The sequence below is a fragment of the Colletes gigas genome, unplaced genomic scaffold (assembly GCF_013123115.1).
Source record: "Colletes gigas isolate AHSC1104 unplaced genomic scaffold, ASM1312311v1 Colletes_gigas_Sc00006, whole genome shotgun sequence".
NCBI lineage: Eukaryota > Metazoa > Arthropoda > Insecta > Hymenoptera > Colletidae > Colletes > Colletes gigas.
The window spans coordinates 2857799-2875027 of NW_025106635.1; the positions used below are offsets into that span (position 1 = coordinate 2857799).

The 17229-nt window shown below is 43.3% G+C and overlaps 2 protein-coding genes across 6 annotated transcripts in view; both read right to left on the bottom strand.

The window, feature by feature from the left end:
- Positions 1-1033, bottom strand: part of LOC122395582 (protein trachealess) — a 136154-nt gene extending 135121 nt beyond the window's left edge. Inside the window, exon 1 of the mRNA XM_043393268.1 lies at positions 846-1033. Within this exon, the coding sequence (XP_043249203.1) occupies positions 846-1033 (188 nt within the window). The remainder of the gene's footprint in view (positions 1-845) is intronic.
- A 5847-nt stretch (positions 1034-6880) lies between these two features.
- The window catches only part of LOC122395770, a 124736-nt gene continuing 114387 nt past the window's right edge, over positions 6881-17229 (bottom strand). For all 5 annotated transcript variants that reach the window (XM_043393619.1, XM_043393617.1, XM_043393616.1 and 2 more), the window contains exons 20-21: positions 15216-15595; positions 6881-13629 (exon numbers count right to left, since the gene is read on the bottom strand). In XM_043393619.1, the coding sequence (XP_043249554.1) occupies positions 13338-13629; positions 15216-15595 (672 nt within the window). In that variant the 3' untranslated portion in view covers positions 6881-13337. The remainder of the gene's footprint in view (positions 13630-15215; positions 15596-17229) is intronic.

The following is a 17229-nucleotide window of genomic DNA, read 5'->3' on the forward strand; positions in this document are numbered from 1 at the left end:
TTCCTAGATAAACCAAAGCGCATTAATGGGCCTCTACTATTGACTATGATTTGCATTTAAAAACTCGGTAGCTGTATAACCAACAATTTATACTTTTAACAATCTCTGATCGCTGAATCTTACTTGAATTTCCAAGTGTCAAATGTAAACAGCATGTTTGTTAGCTTCAGCTATCTTTTTAAGAAAAATTACAATTCGAAATCGAACCTTGGACTTAGTTATTAATGATTCGTTTTGGAATCATCGTCACACCTTTAATAACTAATATCTACATTCGATAATTCGAGCATTAGTTTCTCTGTGAATCAAAATCCTGAGATGTTTGGAAGTTCTTTCATAAACCGAGCATTCACAAATACTCGGAGGAACTATAAAGAAGGATATTTTGATAGTTATTAGTTCCTATGAACTGAAACCCCGCGAGAAGTGTATAGAAATACTCTTGGAATCGTGAATCGAAATCCTGAGAAGTTTGGAACCTCTTCCATACCCTGATCGTTCACAAACACTCAGAGAAACCATAAAGAAGGATATTTTTGATACTTCTGACAGTGGTTACTCATTAGTTTCTTCGTAAATGAAAACCCTGAGAAGTGGAGAACCTCTCCCATAAACTAAACATTGACAAATACTCGGATGTACCATAAAGAAGAATATTTTGATGCTCGATACTTTGAACCGAATCCCTCGAAAGTGGCGAACCTTTCTCCTAAACTGACCATTCACGAATACTCTTAGGAACCGTGAACCAAAATCCTGAGGAATCAGTAACCCCTTTCATTAACTCCCAGAGGAGTTATCTTCGCTAGAAAGAGCCCTCCCCCTCCAGAAGATGATGAACTAACCTGTAGTACGGAAATCCCTGATGAACGTGGAGATCCATAGGCATGGCGGGGTGCGTGGGCCCGTGATGTGCCGGCGCGGGTGCGTACTCACCCCCGGCGGACAGGGGTGGCTGCATCATGCCCGCCGCGGCGGCCGCATGGTGTCCGGCGAGCATCGCCCCCCAATGGAAGCCCGGTGCACCCGGCATCGCCGACGGATGTTCCAGTTCGAGGCCGCGGTGACTCGCGGCGGGTAAGACGCCACTTCCGGCCGATCCACCGGCGATACCAGCGGCTCCACCAGCACCGCTTCCGGCGACACCGCCGCCGCGGTGCATCAGCCAGCCCTCCACCACGAACGTCGATGGCTGTCCGGGGTACGTCGAAAACACTGCACCCTCCCCGATCACACTGGCCGCGGGCAAGCTTACCACACTGCGCGACAACCAACCAACAAACAACAACAACCAACAACAACAACCACACTTTGGGGTCCAAAAAACGCGTAGGCGCTTCCGTAACGTCCCGGCACCGAGAGCCTCCGTTACCCCGGTGACAGAGACTGAAACGAACGCGCGCACCGTGCAATCCACCTCCTCCTCCTCCTCCTCCTCCTCCACCTTGGTTCGTCGTCACACAACCACCGCGCAACCAGATCCCCGTCGAGAATCACTTGACAACACACTGTCGACACATGTTCGGCGGGTCCAGGGGCGACGCGAGCCGGCGGCCTCTCCGAGAGCCTGCCACCGGCTCCGGAACACGGCTCACCGGACACCCTCGCGTTCCTAATCGCCAGCAGAGACCGCGGTTCGCCGCCGCGAGGCAGCCCGTTCTAACCTGGTGCGCGCGTACGTCGCGCGTCGCGGATGGGTCACGTTCACGCGTGGGAGACAGGTGTTCCTGTAGCTTCCTCTCGCGAGCCGCTGCAGCTTGGACGGACCCGGAGAGTGCCGCAGCCTTTGGCTCGGCCATGAATGACGCGCCGCGCTTCGAGCCACTTCGCGGAGGCGGGGCCTCAATGCGCCCACGTGACACCTACCGCCTCCATCCTCTCCCTCTTCACCCACTGCCGCCGCCGAGCGACGGACGTCCTACCTAACCGCGACCCGCGATCCGCTATCCCTACCGAGCTGCCCCCGACCTCCCACCACCACCACCACCAACCACCACCGTCGATACCGTGCACCCTCACAATTTTCGACTCCAAAAACGGATTCCTGCCCCACGATTACCGGGCGATCGCTACCTCAAACCGCCCCACGACCCCGGAAATTTCCAAGGGAATGCTTTAACCCTCTGCAAGTTTAAACTAATAACACAATTGCAACTGGTATCGTTAGCTCGTATTAATAAACGCTCTCCAAGTGCAAACGGTTAATCTCTTCTCGAGCTTGGAATTCTAGTACTGCTTTCAGGTGAGTTTTACTAAGGGGGTGTGTTTTGACTGAAAAGTAAACATTCTCGAGGAGTTTATATTTCTATTCGGGTTGGAAAAGAATGGTTCAACCCTCGAGTGGATTATTGGGGCCCTCCGCAAGCTTTCAACCCCTTCTCCTACGACGAGTATGACTGGGAAGATGAGTCAAGTTCCAAAAAATTCAGAAACGCTCAAACTACGAGAATCAAACCTGGAAACCATAGAAATACACCCTACAACCTCATGGACGATCCAAGTTCTCAAGAATCGTAACTACCTTCAACCCCATCAAGATTTTCCAAGACCTCTCGCGCTTTGAATTCGATATCTCCGCCATTTTATAGATTGTAAGCGTTCCAAGTCCTCCTCATGACCGGTTGTTCCGACACAAAAAACAGGAGTGAACGCGTTGGCCTCTATGTGGTCCGTTATCGGACGCGAAGCTCGCGAGGCGGAGGAACCGCCTCCGATTACGTGTCACGGAATGAGAGTGCACGTCGACACCCCACGCGAATCGACCGAACCCGTAGACGCAAGCTCGTTCTGACGTAACACTTGTTGAGTCGATTCGACCCCCCTACCGACCCACCGTCTCGCGGCCGACCGTGTCCCTCGGTGGACATTTCGCAAACGACCAAGGGATGCGCGAAGGAATTTCTGTTATCAGCCCCGGACGGGTTCATACGGCGGGCCAACTTTCCAACCGCGTACGATTCTTGTCCATCTTATCGTGTTCCCTGGCGCCCGGGGATCTACCCTGGCTATCGGGTGTCGGACGTCGCCATAACGCTGAGAAATTCGACGCACGCTACGATCCATAAGCGCATCCATTAAACCCATGCACTATTATTTAAATCACAATTATTATCGTTAGGATATAAACTCTATAAGATCTGACTACCCCAGTATACGTGTACAGATTTACACAATAATTTTATAAGCAATTTTGTAATCAATAAGACACGATATTTTAACTACCCCCAAGATGAAAATCAAAGAGTAGAACAGTCGTATAGTTAGTTGACCATGCAAATTATTATACCATCGAAGTCACACATTTCGAATACAATAAATCGCTTTTCACCAAGAATCGACTATCCTCCCTTATTTCTACGACAAACCCCGTATAGAAAATAACTTCAACCCGATCAGAAAGGACTTCCACGTACAACTACAAATCTGATTTGAGTATCTCTAAAACACAGGTGCTTTCCGTTCGAAACTTCTCGCTAGCTCGACATCCAAGAAGCGATTTCTCCTGCAAAATTATCGCGTTCATATTTTACGATCCAGCTCTCTGCAAGTCGCAACGCCCGTGTCTCTGTTTTTTTTTCACGAGCGTTTCCGCGATAGGGATTCGCGGGAGTCCGAATTATTACTTCTAATCAGAGATTCAGGTACGCGAATGGAAAATAAAAACGTAGGCCTGGCGGGAGGGTTAAATCACCCCCGCGCCTGGTTGTAACCGGGCTGCTACAATAAAAAATTTAATCAAAATGCCCTCTTGGTAATTTACAGCTCGCACAGTCTCAACCCTTTTGGGTGGTCGAGGGTGCGAAAGGAGGAAGACAGAGGATGACGGGGGTGGGGGGTGGGTGTTTCAGGCGATCCTGCTTACTTAAACGGAGGGTATACGGGACGATAGAGAGGAAAAGAACCCCGTAGGAGTCATAGAGGAGCGGCGACACAGGCCATTTGCTCGCTCGGGGGTTCGTCCCCCGTAAAAAATAATACTTCTTGTCTTCGCTCATTTGCCGCTGTTAAGCCAGCGTCCCTGGCGGTCTTGTCACTCGAGCTCTCCTACCTTCTTCCTCTTCTCCTCGTAAATTACAAATTAGAGCCGTCCACTTGACTGTTTAACTGTTTGCAGGAGGGCTGGGGTTTCAGCACGCTGCAGCTAAAATATATTTCTGAATTATTTAATTATGTCTTCGAACGTAGACGCGACTGTGTGAAACTTACTCGACGACTAAACTGCAATTTATCTCTCTGTTTCTCTGTTAAACAAAATCATACAAGCTTATTTCATATTAGTCTCTGTAAAGAACTCAATCCCTAATGTATTTCTTGTGTTTTTGCATATTAATTCTATAGCTGCATCCGTAGTCTAGTTATTACAATAATTGGTCGTCCATTTTCGCTTCGTTTATAGAACCTTTCATAGACAACTTCTACACACATCTAATGCAAAATTGTAAAAGTTGTAAAAGAGAAAGACAGAATTATAAACGACAAATAGACAGTGTCTTTGTTCTTTTCAACGTTTGTTCGGTGAAAAGAAGCTCTCCGTCGAAATCCTAATAACCAGAATCTAATCTTTGTGCTCGAATCTCATATGCTCGAAAATACCCGCGATTCGTCCGTGCAGGAACGTTGCACGAAACGTAATCGAATCGTTCAAACGGTAAATTGCCAGAGGCGCCAATTACGGGCAACGGTTTCCCCTCCGGATGGCAATTAAGAAAAACGTAACCGCCTGAAAAGTATCATTCGCGACGATTACGCGAGGATCTATGCAATCGGTTTGGCGCGCGAAACTGTATTAGAATCTTCACGGGCGTACGTAATATGCCGGAACGTACGTACGTAATCCCGTTTCGAAATTGCAACGTGTTACACGTCGCATGATTAAAGGGCAAATCTATGCACGAGAGCGGATTAAAGACCGCAGTCGCAGTAATAATTTATTTACAGCACCGACTTACGATATCCTGGAACCATTAAAGTAGACTTCTCGGAGAAAAGTTTTGGCCGCGTCTGGTCTACCTGGGGTACAGGTGTGAGTCGTAATAACATGGCGGTTGCGCCCTTTAACCTCTAATATCCCCTACCTCGGCGCTGACTTCACTAACGCCGCCACAATCGGGCTCAGGTACACCGCAATCATCCTACCTCTGTATCAATCGCCCCGGACGATTATTATTGCGGATACGCTTAGCATTGCGCGCGTTCTCCACCCCCTCTACGCGACTTTTCGCTAACCTGAACTACATAATACGAGACAGATGCTTCTAAATTCGATTCCACCAACCCATTTCTATCGTTTACTTCGAATTATTAAATTAAATTTTATCCGGGTCCATTTACACCCACAGAAACTATTTATTTCAGGGTCGTATTGCTCTGGTGTTTTTATAAGTAATAGGAATACTAAATTTTTACAAAAGCATATGTACTGTACAGAATGTTCGACCAACCCCGGGAAAAATGTTAATGTGAGATTCTAGAGGCCAAAATAAGACAAAAATCAAGGATATTAATTTGTTGATTGAGGCCTCGTTAAAAAGTTATAGAAACATTTTCGATCACACAGTATATTTTCAGTAAAGAATTTTTTTCTCGAAAGCACGTAGGATTTCGGGGGTATGTGTATTCACCAAAAATGATTATAATTGACCCCTGCAAACGAAAATAATTTTTTTAGAACGATTTGAAATTTTCTAATTTTGTCGAAAAATTTTACACCTTCTCGAATTTTTTTCTCGAAAGTGGGTAGGATTTCGGGGGTATGTGTATTCACCAAAAATGTTTGTAATAGACCCCTGCAACTGAAAATAATTTTTTTGGAACGATTTGAAATTTTCTAATTTTGTCGAAAAATTTTACACCTTCTCGAATTTTTTTCTCGAAAGCAAGTAGGATTTCGGGGGTATGTGTATTCACGAAAAATGATTGTAATTGAGCCCTGCAAACGAAAATAATTTTTTTAGAACGATTTGAAATTTTCTTTTTTCGCCGAAAAATTTAGACACCTACCCCCTGTCGATTTTCCTTAAATTTCGTTTTTGATTTCTAATATTTTTGTTTCACGCCCTACTGAAAAGTTGTCTAATACTTTTTTGTAGGTACCCATGGGCTCTACTTCAGAAAAAAGTTTCATTGAAAAATATTCACTATTGTAGGAGTTATGGATGTTTGAAAATTGGCCGACTTTTATGGGGTTTTTCTTATTTTGCGGCATCAAGGAACATCTTTTCGAATATTTTTGCAACTTCTACATATTCTCCATTAAAATACGCGTAGTTTGCATTTTTAAACATTAAAATCGTCCAATCCGTTCAGGAGTTATGACATTTTAAAGATTCGCATGAAATTTCAGGGGAAGGACTCAATGGTATGGTCAGACATTGTATTTTCGGAAAACAATTTTTTTCTCGAAAGTGCGTAGGATTTCGGGGGTATGCCTATTCACCAAAAATAATTGAAATTGACTCCCACGACTGAAAATATTTTTTTTAGGACGATTTGAAAATTTTTAATTTTGTCGAAAAATTTCACACATACTCGAATTTTTGTCTCGAAAGTGGATAGGAATTCGGGGGTATGTCTACTCACCAAAAATGATTGTAATCGTTCCCCGCAACTGAAAATATTTTTTTAAGGACGATTTGAAAATTTTTAATTTAAGTTTTTAATAACTTTTTAACGAAGCCTCAATAAACAGCTTGATATTCTTGATTTTTGTATTATTTTGGCCTCTAGAATCTCCCATTGAGTAACCAAACTAGGTAAAAATGTAAAATCCAAAATTCCTGTGAAATATTTGAGTTTTCTTACGAACAGCAGGTGTCGAAATCGGCGCAGAGTCTGTGAAACGAAGAAAATTGGGATCACGGTCGAATGATAGCAGACAGAGTGTTGTCCAAAACTGTAATTTATTTTTCCATAGTGCCAAAATACACTAGAATACTCCGTAATCGTAGAAAATATTATCGGTACTGTTCGGATATAAGTATACAATGTTATAGACGCAATGATACGTGAATGAATGATTCGATGACATGAAATTTTATACGAATGGGAGCGTATAATCCGAAATGGGGCGCATCGTGAAATGGCAAAATCGCACGAGTCTGAGCAAATAAAATTAACGATAAGTATATTAAAAGGGGAGAAAAGCTGAACCGTACAGAAACACGTTCGAAACGAAACTAAACGTAATCGTGATCTTTTAAAAAAAAAATCGTTAAAAATATTATAAGAAATAAAATAAAAATAACGAGAACTAATGGAATTTAAACGAACGCGTTTCTTCGCGGTAAAACAATCCATTCGGCGCGGTAATCGACGCAAAGTTTACAAAATTAAACGGCAGAACAAACCACTGGGGAAAATCCATCAGGATCGAGAATAATATTGAACAAACAAAAAAATAAAAATATTAATACGAGTTGGATCAATCGTCATGCAATAATATTTACGTCCGACATTACGGCGCCTAATTGTAAAATAAAACGTAAAGCATACTCGCTACTTAAACCTCAATCGCGTCTTCAAGGTGTTCGAACAAAAACCTTACCGATACAATCAAGTTCAAACCTCTGCGAACCGACTCGTTTTCACGCGATAATAATACCAAACTCACGAACAATCGTGAGCAATAAAAAAAAAAAGAAAAAAATACTTGGATCGATGTAAACGGAAAAAGAAAAAAATATATACTGATTCGTAATACTAAGAGTGGCTCGCAGAGGGTTAATTTCGCTTGCACTTTTTAAGCATACTAATACAAACAGGCATCGTACTCTCGAGGAAATACGTTCCGATAGCTTTGTCGCAAAATGGCCCACGATTTCTTTTAAAAAGTCTGCGCGTCATCGCGCAGAAGAACCGACTTATCCATGATCGCGTACGATTTACGCGAGATCCATCGAGAAAATTCACCAGAAACCGTGGGCCCACCGTAAAAATATCTGCAAACCTAAATGTACCTTTCTTTTTCTTTTTTTCTTTTCTTAGATATTTTTCTTTTCTTTTTCCCCCGATACATAGCAAATACGTTTACATACCGCCTTACATGATAATTTTCGTTAAAAATAAAAACCGCATGCAACGTATAATCTAAGTAGCTGCTAAATAGCAACGCACGTGAATACATTTCGCGACAAATCAGAAGCTTGGGTACAAGCACGACACGATCGTTACACGATTACAGGGCGTGATTAAACGCTACGGATTAAAACACGGGCGGAACGGAGACAAAAGAATCCTCCTCGTTACTGTATATAAGTAATATTTTGATTTCTCAGGTACTTTATACACATTATCATAGGTAAATGAAGCGGGCGAGGCAAAGGCCTCGTGTTCGTCGATTCCAAGTTTTCCCATTCAAACGTTTACTCACCGTCCCAACAGGATGAGCCACGGTCGTATCGATTGTAAAACGTAAACCCGATGAACCGAGGACCTTAAAACCGTGGAACGTGACGCGCAACGTCCTATCGAAACGATCCCGATCGATACACGTTACAGGTGTTCGTCGTTCTTCCCCATAACGCGCTGCGCGACAGATCCTGCAAGGTGCATGATAATGCTCTAGCACTATGACGACGAAAACGGAGCGCTTTTTCTCAACCAACTATCGCAATCATTTTACTCCGAATCTAGAATCTCGTGCAAGCTGTTTTTTTTCTTTGTTAATTAAAATATACCAGAGACACACACAGTGATTGACAGACGTGAAAATTCTAATTCACACGTGATTCATTTTCCAACAAAAAAAGCGCTCCCTTTCGCCCTTTTTAAGTTCCCTCTTTAACGCGATCGACTCTGAAACTGAGTCGTCGTCCTGCAGATCTGAATGAAGTCCGTTCGATCCTATCGATCTGTGTGATTAAAAAAAACCATTATGCAGGCAATACAGCCGATTCTTAAGTTGTATAATCTGTCAGTTGCATGTGTGTGTGCGTGTGTCTGTGTGTGTGTGCATGTGTACGCGTAATGTATCGTCGCTGCTTGTCGCGATCAAAAACACGTAAGTACAGTGTCGAAGGGTTGACCGACCAAGGAGCCACCCTTTGCGATTCGTATCGAATCTCTCCCTCACCCACATTCATATCTTTTTTTTTTTTCAATCACCTTTTTCCTTTTTCTCTCACAAAGATATCGGTTTCGACGCCGATATCGCGAACACTTCTCGAATTCGATTTGCTCGATGTTTGTTCGAGGCGCCACGAAACACGTGCAGTGTCTCCGGGAATATAAAACGCAACTCTGCGAGACGCGTTGTGCATTCTACGAGTGGCGTGAGGCGTCCCGACGCGTGGTTCGTCGACGCTAAGCACAATAACACGCTCCTAAAACGCGTACGCTTACACAGTAAGCATCGTGCAAATGTTAAAACCCTCCAAAACTCCGGCGAAACGTTCGCCCGTTTCTACGAACGAAGTTTCGTCGACGCGTCGGGATCGACTGGCCGCTCAAGGCCGTCTCCCCACCATTAAGAACGTCACCACAGACGGCGAGAGTGGGGGGAATTTACTCTGGTGACCTTCGACGGCCAATCGAACTCGACGCGAATCGTCTTTGACGTCGCTTTGCGTTCCCCGATAAGCGAAGATCGAAATTTTCATCGAAATATTCCCATCTTATCGAGAAATACAGCGGCCATCGCGTTTCACAAAATGATTGTGTTAGTTCTAAGATTAAAATTGAACGAATATGCTTACTATCGCCTACGATTCCCCTTCCCTTACAAAATACCTCACAAAATAGACTTCTTTAATTTCGTTCGTCCACTACGAAAATTAACAAAGTTCTGTTTCTCTCTCTTTTTTTTTCCTTTTTTTACTTAGAAAAAATACTATTCGAACTATACAGTGCGAATCGCTAACCTCCTCGAACGCATTTATTTACATCTCTAATCATCGCCTCGCGTTTACTCTAGTTTCCTTCAAGTATAGAGAACACGTATTTAAAACTTTTACAAATGTTAAAAAAACGTATCGCTGTGCATTCTGTAAAAATTGTTGGATCGTTAAAAACGTGATAGAAAAAGATAAAATCGTTTTGAATTCGATGTAGATTCTCGGTTATTCTCGTCGTTGTAAATGTTTCTTTAACAACTATAATACAAAGCAATAAATCTATAATCTTTTTTCTAGATTTCTTTCTTTTTTCTTTCCTATTCCTATCTTATAGGCAGTGAAACGAAATACTATCATTATGCAAAAATAATGTTCTCTACGATATAGAAAAATAAACTTCGACACCCAAGTTCTCCTCGTTCTCCTGTCATTGATAACTGCTCGCTACCCGAATCTTTAAATCAAGCAAACATTAATTCACTTAATGAACGAATTGGAAGTCTATGAAAACTGTATAAATCGAACGCGTGCACAACCTTACTATTATCGATGATTGCTCGTTTGGGAAACCACCATCGTGGTCGTCACCGTGTCTAAAATTTACCTAGCATCGTCGATAATCGTACAAAAATCCTCAGTGTGTTTTATACAAGCCTATACACGTTACACAACACGTGGGTGTTTGCAGGTATTTGACACTTTTTATCATAAAATGTCCAAAGCTCGATCGAACAGTGAATAAACACACAACGATGTTTTTGAAAGATTTTCGTGATTTGCAAATTGTTGTTACAGCTGTCAAATATCCGCGCAGCCCCGACTAAACGACATTAAGCAACGTTGAGAAAGTGATTCAAGAAAAATACGAAATTGACAATTATTCACAACTCTGTTAGAAATATTGCATTATACCATTGGATCTTACTTCTCACAAAAACGAGTATACAAGTAAAAATTCTTCAAGCACTAACTAGAAGCAATATGTAGAAAAATCATTCCTTAGCGTTTCGTTGTTTCGTTAGGACACGATTTATCAAATTCTGACTGTTCCGCTCGAATGGCAGGAACCAGAGAACATTTTTTTTCGTTCGTATCGTTCAGCCTCGAACGTTCGTTATAAAACCACCCTCTAGAGCGAACATCGTTCGCTTCGATCGTGCAATGTACATTTTCACTTTCGTTTTCTCTTTCATTCCGAGCAGTACATTTTGCTCGCGTGATCTCCTCGTACCCATTCATCGAACTTTCGATACTTTCGTCGACTTTGGCAAACAGAATGGGATAAATTGAATGTTCGTAGTTCCCATCAAGCTCACGAGGAACAAATATTATGCACGCTCGACGCGTTAGTAAAATGTATGAAGTTGTGAAATTCGACAGGAACTTCAAACAGATTTCGCGGTAATTCGCGCGTGTGTCGTTTCAAACACCATTTTCTGGCGTTTCAACGAAACGATTCTACAAATTCGCATTCGTCGGATGGAATTCAAGTTTCCTTTTGATTTTCTCTCGCGTGCAAAATCAAAGCAAGGGCCCTCGTTCGGGGGAGGGCAACCGAAAAGAAAACTCGATCTTTTTCACGACGGAACTCCATTTCCCGTGTGAAACTTTCATTGAGCATCAAGTACTATTTTTAGTTTTTTTCGAGCTTACAGGTACGAGGCTGTAAGTACCTTGTCGAAGTATGAGACCAACTGTATTATTTAATAATAACAAGCTCGTTGCAGAATTTGATCAAATAAAGATCCATCGTACTCGACGCCACTCAACCATTGCAAACTGCAATCTTCAAAAAAAAAGAAAAAACAAACAAAATCACTGAAAACAACAAAATGATGGTATTAAAATGTCACTTGACATCGCATGCATATGTATATATAGCTTTTCGAACGGAAAAACTTTGACGTTATCTATCTGGTCCGTTTTCTCTTGGAGAGAAAATATAAATGTCTCCTCTCGACGTTAAATTACGAACAATAATACATATATGTATATAATATTTAACTTGCAACATATATAAATAAATATTTATACTATATAACAAAAAGTGCCGTCGCGTTCGCTGCTTCGAACAACCGGGATACCTCGTGAACCTCGCGGAAATAAGTTATATTATTCGTAGTCGTGCGTCTCGTTCGAAAGGATTCACGGTCAAAGATAAAAGATAAAGTTTCCTCTTTATAAATACTCTGTTAACCTTATCTCTTGACAGTCTCCTATCGTTCCTAGCGAGGAACGGGGTTTCCAAGTTAAATCGAGGCACCCGGTATCGTTTTTGTTCGAAGATCGAATTATATTCGCGCTTGGCTTCGTCTTCGTTCCCTCGTTCGCGAACACACGTGATACACAGCAGGTAATGCAAGTACGAACTATACTTACCGCTCGTCGCTTCTACGATTCTGCACTCATAAATATTATCTCGTAAAAACGTATATATATATACATTAAAAAAACAACGCATTCTTGCGTCCACTTTTTTTTTTTTTCTTTTTTGACGTAGTGCTCATTGTCCTCAGTCACTGGGGGGCTTTCTCACTTTCGATTTTTGTTTTTTTTTCTTTTTTATTAATTTTACGAACGAGCGCACGTTCGACCTTTTGGCAGGAAAAAAGGAACCCGGAAATTTCGTCGCTACTTTTGAGCATGTGCGATCGACGAATCCTCGAAAATTCTACTGGCAGTGTACCACCCGGGTTACGATCGCGCCAACGATATTATAAAAGTTTAAAGGAAAGTCACGGAAATGTAGTGTAAAAAACTAGGAACAAACGTAACGAAATAGTTTGTGCTTTGAAACGCGAAGAAACGGCTGTGAAAAATATTAATATTTTAAATGTTCTTCGGAAACGTGGCCGGAATTCTGTTAATTCCGTTGCGTAGAATTATGTGCAGAGTAAACGCCGTACGAAACCCTGAAATACAAGGACAGAGTGTTAGATATTATGAGAATAATAGAACAAAGTGAATAGAAGTGTTAGTCCTGGAGTGCTGGCATCTACTGTTGATATTACGTACAAAAATAGAAAATTTTAAATCCTAGTTTACGTAATATAATTCTGTGCAATATACCAAAATATTGACCAACGAGAGTCTCACTTATAAACGGGAGGAACTAAAATTTTTACTAGTATTTCTAACTCTAACTGAAACTATGAGATCAAACATCACCCCAAACGATGCAAAACTCTGCCCTCCCGCGGTCAGCGTCCACTCTATCGATCATTGCGCGTTAAATCGCGTATCAGCGGTTCGTAAGGCGTTCGAAGCGAGAAATCAGTACGAAAGATACAAGAAAACGTGCTTTTGTCGGCGATTGCAAGCACGTTGGCGGCGTTTCGTGGCTCGATTCGGCAATTTTGTCTTTGTTTTTTGGGAATCGTGCACTCTCCTCGTGCCCTACGAGCGTTCGGTGACTGAGGGATCGATCTGTTCGCTCCTCTCGTGTTGCGGCGCGCAGGATGCTGCCCGGCAAAGGTTTACCAAGTTCCGCGACGCGTCGCGACGCTTTCACACCGGCGGCGGTCCCCTAACGTAGCGCAGCTGAGGGGTGAGAGACAGATTGAGAGTGTTGGTGGCCTCGCAGCAATGAGGCTCGAGGAGATAGGCGGCATAGAGCAGGGCGACCAGGGCCAGCTGAAAGGACAATGCTGTCTTCAGGATACGCCAGACCCAACTGTGAGGCAAACCTGGCTCGTTGTCCGGGTCCCCGGCGTCGGTCGCGCCGCCCTTCGTCGCGATCGCCACGATCCGATCCGATCCCTCTTTCCCCATCTCCGTGGAACTGGCCTTTTTGCGCTTGCTGCACACACGAGCAAACAAAAATCCTGGTTAATAATCCAACGACTCATTTCTAACGAGAATCTCTAACTTATGCTTTCGAGAACATCGAGATCTCGACGATATCTTGTTAATCGAGAATTTCGAAAATTTTCAAGATCTCGTGCACCCAACAGCTAAGATCGTTCACGAAACCGAAATTTTATTCCGCGACAATTGCAAACCACTGTCATTGAACTTATTTGTACAGTCTTGGTAGATTTAAGGGTCCTAGATTAATTCCGAGATTAAATTAATTGCGAAACAGACTAATCACAAAACTTCTCGTTGTTCTAAAACTTGAAGGCGTGTCTCCGTAACGAAGCAAATTAATTTATGGTATCCCACGGGCGAAGGACCAGGAAACGAGTAAAACGTAAGTTTTGTGGATAATCAAGGGTTCGTTTTAGAAACTTCCTGTTCACTGTCTGTTGACATTTGTAACTATATTAATTTTAAAGAAAATCTGATCACTCGGCGTGTTTTAAATTCGAACGAATAATTGTATCGTTCGTATATTTGTTTCAAGTACAATTCTCTTCTTTAAATCCTAGAATAGTTACTATCTATTTCGTAAGTAAGTTTAAGTTAGTGCTCGAATTATAGATGGTTCATTCGATTATGATGGATGTTCATTTTGAACGAAGCCTAGAGACGTTTCTAGGAGTGAAACGGAAGAGAAGAGAAATACACGGGGACCGTGGGACGCGAAGAAAAAGGGTCGACGAGTTTTTACAGCTTCTTTTATGACGCAATATGGCTGGCGGCGGTTCTATGCCCGCGAAAACTAAACCTATTACCGTGGACGACGAGCAGTGATTAAACGCGACTATAAAAAACATCCTTCAAACAAAGTTAAATAAGGTGGGCCCCGGTGATAATGGGAATTCGGGAGCAATTGCGATTGAAAGAGCAGGTCACGAAACGAATCCGCTAGGGGAAGAAAGTAAAACAGGGAACGCACGTTTTAAGACCGCATTCTGGCTTCTGATCTCAATTTTCTGCTCCTGTAAATATTAATACGACAGACCGCGAGCGAATCTGGTGGCTTGAATTTAAGTATCGCGAACGGAAACGTAAATTTGTTAGCTCGGGGAAGGATTAATTTCTGCAAAAGCTGCAGCACGGAGATCTTAACGTGGTTATTTTCAGTGGATAGACACGACAGCGTCAAGGGGCGTTCATTCACAGGCAAACTTCTTATATTCAAATGAGTGGACGCGTTATGGGAGCAGAACTATGAACGAACGAGCTCTTGTCCCCGCGTCTAAATAGACGCCTTCATTCTTTGCTTCTCATTTCGACGTTATGCAAATGGAATGCGAGCCGAGAAGGTCGTTCTTTATTCCCTCTCAAGTCGTGGCGTCTTCAGACGCCTGAATAAATTAAAAACTGCGCTTCCGTGCGTTTACCCCGAAAGTATTTCTTGCGTGCGTTGCACGATTTGCAATGATTTTATTGGAAACGATGGAAAAATACAACATATTTTATGAGTTGTAACGTCTCCGCAAGAAAAGCCACGAATTCGTGTTTCTATTGCTACTTTTTAAGAGGTTGGAAAATACTCACTCGGCGAAATGGTGGACCTGGCTGCTCGTACGTTTGGCAGCCCTCGCCTCGACGCTGGCGGCGGTGCGCACAATTAACTCTCGACACTGTTTCTGCAGATCGCGTAGCTCCGTTTCGGCGTCGTCGACTCTCTTCCAAAGCTCCGTGAGGGCCTCGCTTCCTGGGGCCAATTGGCTCTCCAAAGTACGCGTCAGCCGTCGAAGGGCGGCCAGTCGTCGCTCCCGTGCGCTCAGCTCCTGCTCGCTTCCGCTGTCGGAGATCCCGCTGTCGGACAACGAACCACCTTCCTGCGTCAGACTGGTCGCCGAGGCGTCCACGAACTTCGTCGTCGCGACGCCGCTCACCTCCTCCGTGGTCGCGTCTTTCAACACCGTCCCGTTCTGAAACAAGACCATCGAGTCGCGTGACTTTGACTGCTCCCGATGCTGGGAGATACCTTTTTTGCTCTTCCCTTTTGGATACTTTCCGAAAGGTTATTCTACAACGTGTGTCCATCGGATTTATCTACTTAAGTTTTAATCGAATCGAAACACGTATCGATCGAGGAACCAATCGAATAGATTCGCACGAAAAACAAAAGGAGAGTTCGGTTTAGAGCGTCTAAGATCTCGCGATCGATTACGTAGGAAATGAAAGGATGTACTTAAGCCGCGTTCCTGATTAGATCACGGGATGCTGATAGGTATAAATACACCCCGAGAGAATACGATATCGAATATTGCGTAATCCAGTGTTGGTTACTGCCGCCGGGCAACAGGAAGGCATATAAGACGATTATAGGGAGGAAGAAGGGGTGGGATGGGGGAGAGTGAAAGAAAGGAGCATGATCCAGAAGGGTTCAGTGTCAAACAACAGACTCGTGCCATTTTATATCAGCCTATTTAAATATTTTACATATTTTTTATAAGATCAATGTTAAGTTATGCTTGTTTATCTCTTATTCGTCGTTAGAAATTTTCTCTGGGTGGAACGAAAGTTTATTAGGGTCGAAATATATCATTTCTTTCCGCCGTAGAAACGATAAATCTTGGGAAGGATACAGGTCACGCTCCTTCTTTCAACGATTACTTTTAACCCTAGGACTGATAGGGCGAAGAAGCGACTCGCGTTCCCGGAAGTACATAAATCGTTCGCGTTGCTTCGAAACGTAAAATAACCGTGTTCGGAAAATTAAAATATTTATCTTGCTTCCGGCGTCCTCGACGAAAAGAATATTGTCATATTTATTCGCAATTAACTTTTAGCTGAATTCAACAAGAAAATTGCATGGTATATTTACTTTCTGTATCAATTTTCTCGATAATGGAGAACGAAAAAATTTGGTATAAAACAATTTTCAAAGAGAATCAGCCCATTTTTAATTCTGTGACTTCCACAAAGCACAGTCGTCTACGACGTGTTCCCGAAAACAATCCCCGATGGCCAGCGTCACGTAACAGTTTCGGGGCTCGATATGAACTTTTGCCCCCTCTCTGTTAACAAAAGAAAGAAACCGTGGAAACGACGGGAAAAGGGACACGAGGCCGCGACACGAAACGCTGATACCAGACAGCAGTGGTAATAGTAAAAAAGTGGTAGCAGGGTGCGGAGTATTGCGAGAAGAGGACGAAGCGACGAGGCGAGGGGTGGGTTAGGGGGAGGGGCGGAGGGTAGAAGGCGAACGAGAAACGGGGGCGAGGAAGAAGGAGAGGGTTGGTTTAGGCTGTTGCAACGGCGGAAACGGAGGGGGATGGAGAGCCTCCGGTAATGAAAAGCGCGATCCGCATACCAAGTAGCAACCTTCAACCTAACCTATATATATAAGTCGGTATACTCTTGTATAACGGATAGTAGGTACGAAGTGAGTCGAGTCAGAATCCACATTGCCCGAAGGACCAATCACGTAGAAGAAAACTGCGAGAATTCCTTATTTCCGGCCTCGGTGCCCTGTAACGCGAGATCCGCGGTAACCTTGAGAACGCGATAGCAATCGTAAGACCACGCGGGGGGATGATTTCGTTTCAAGTTTTATGGA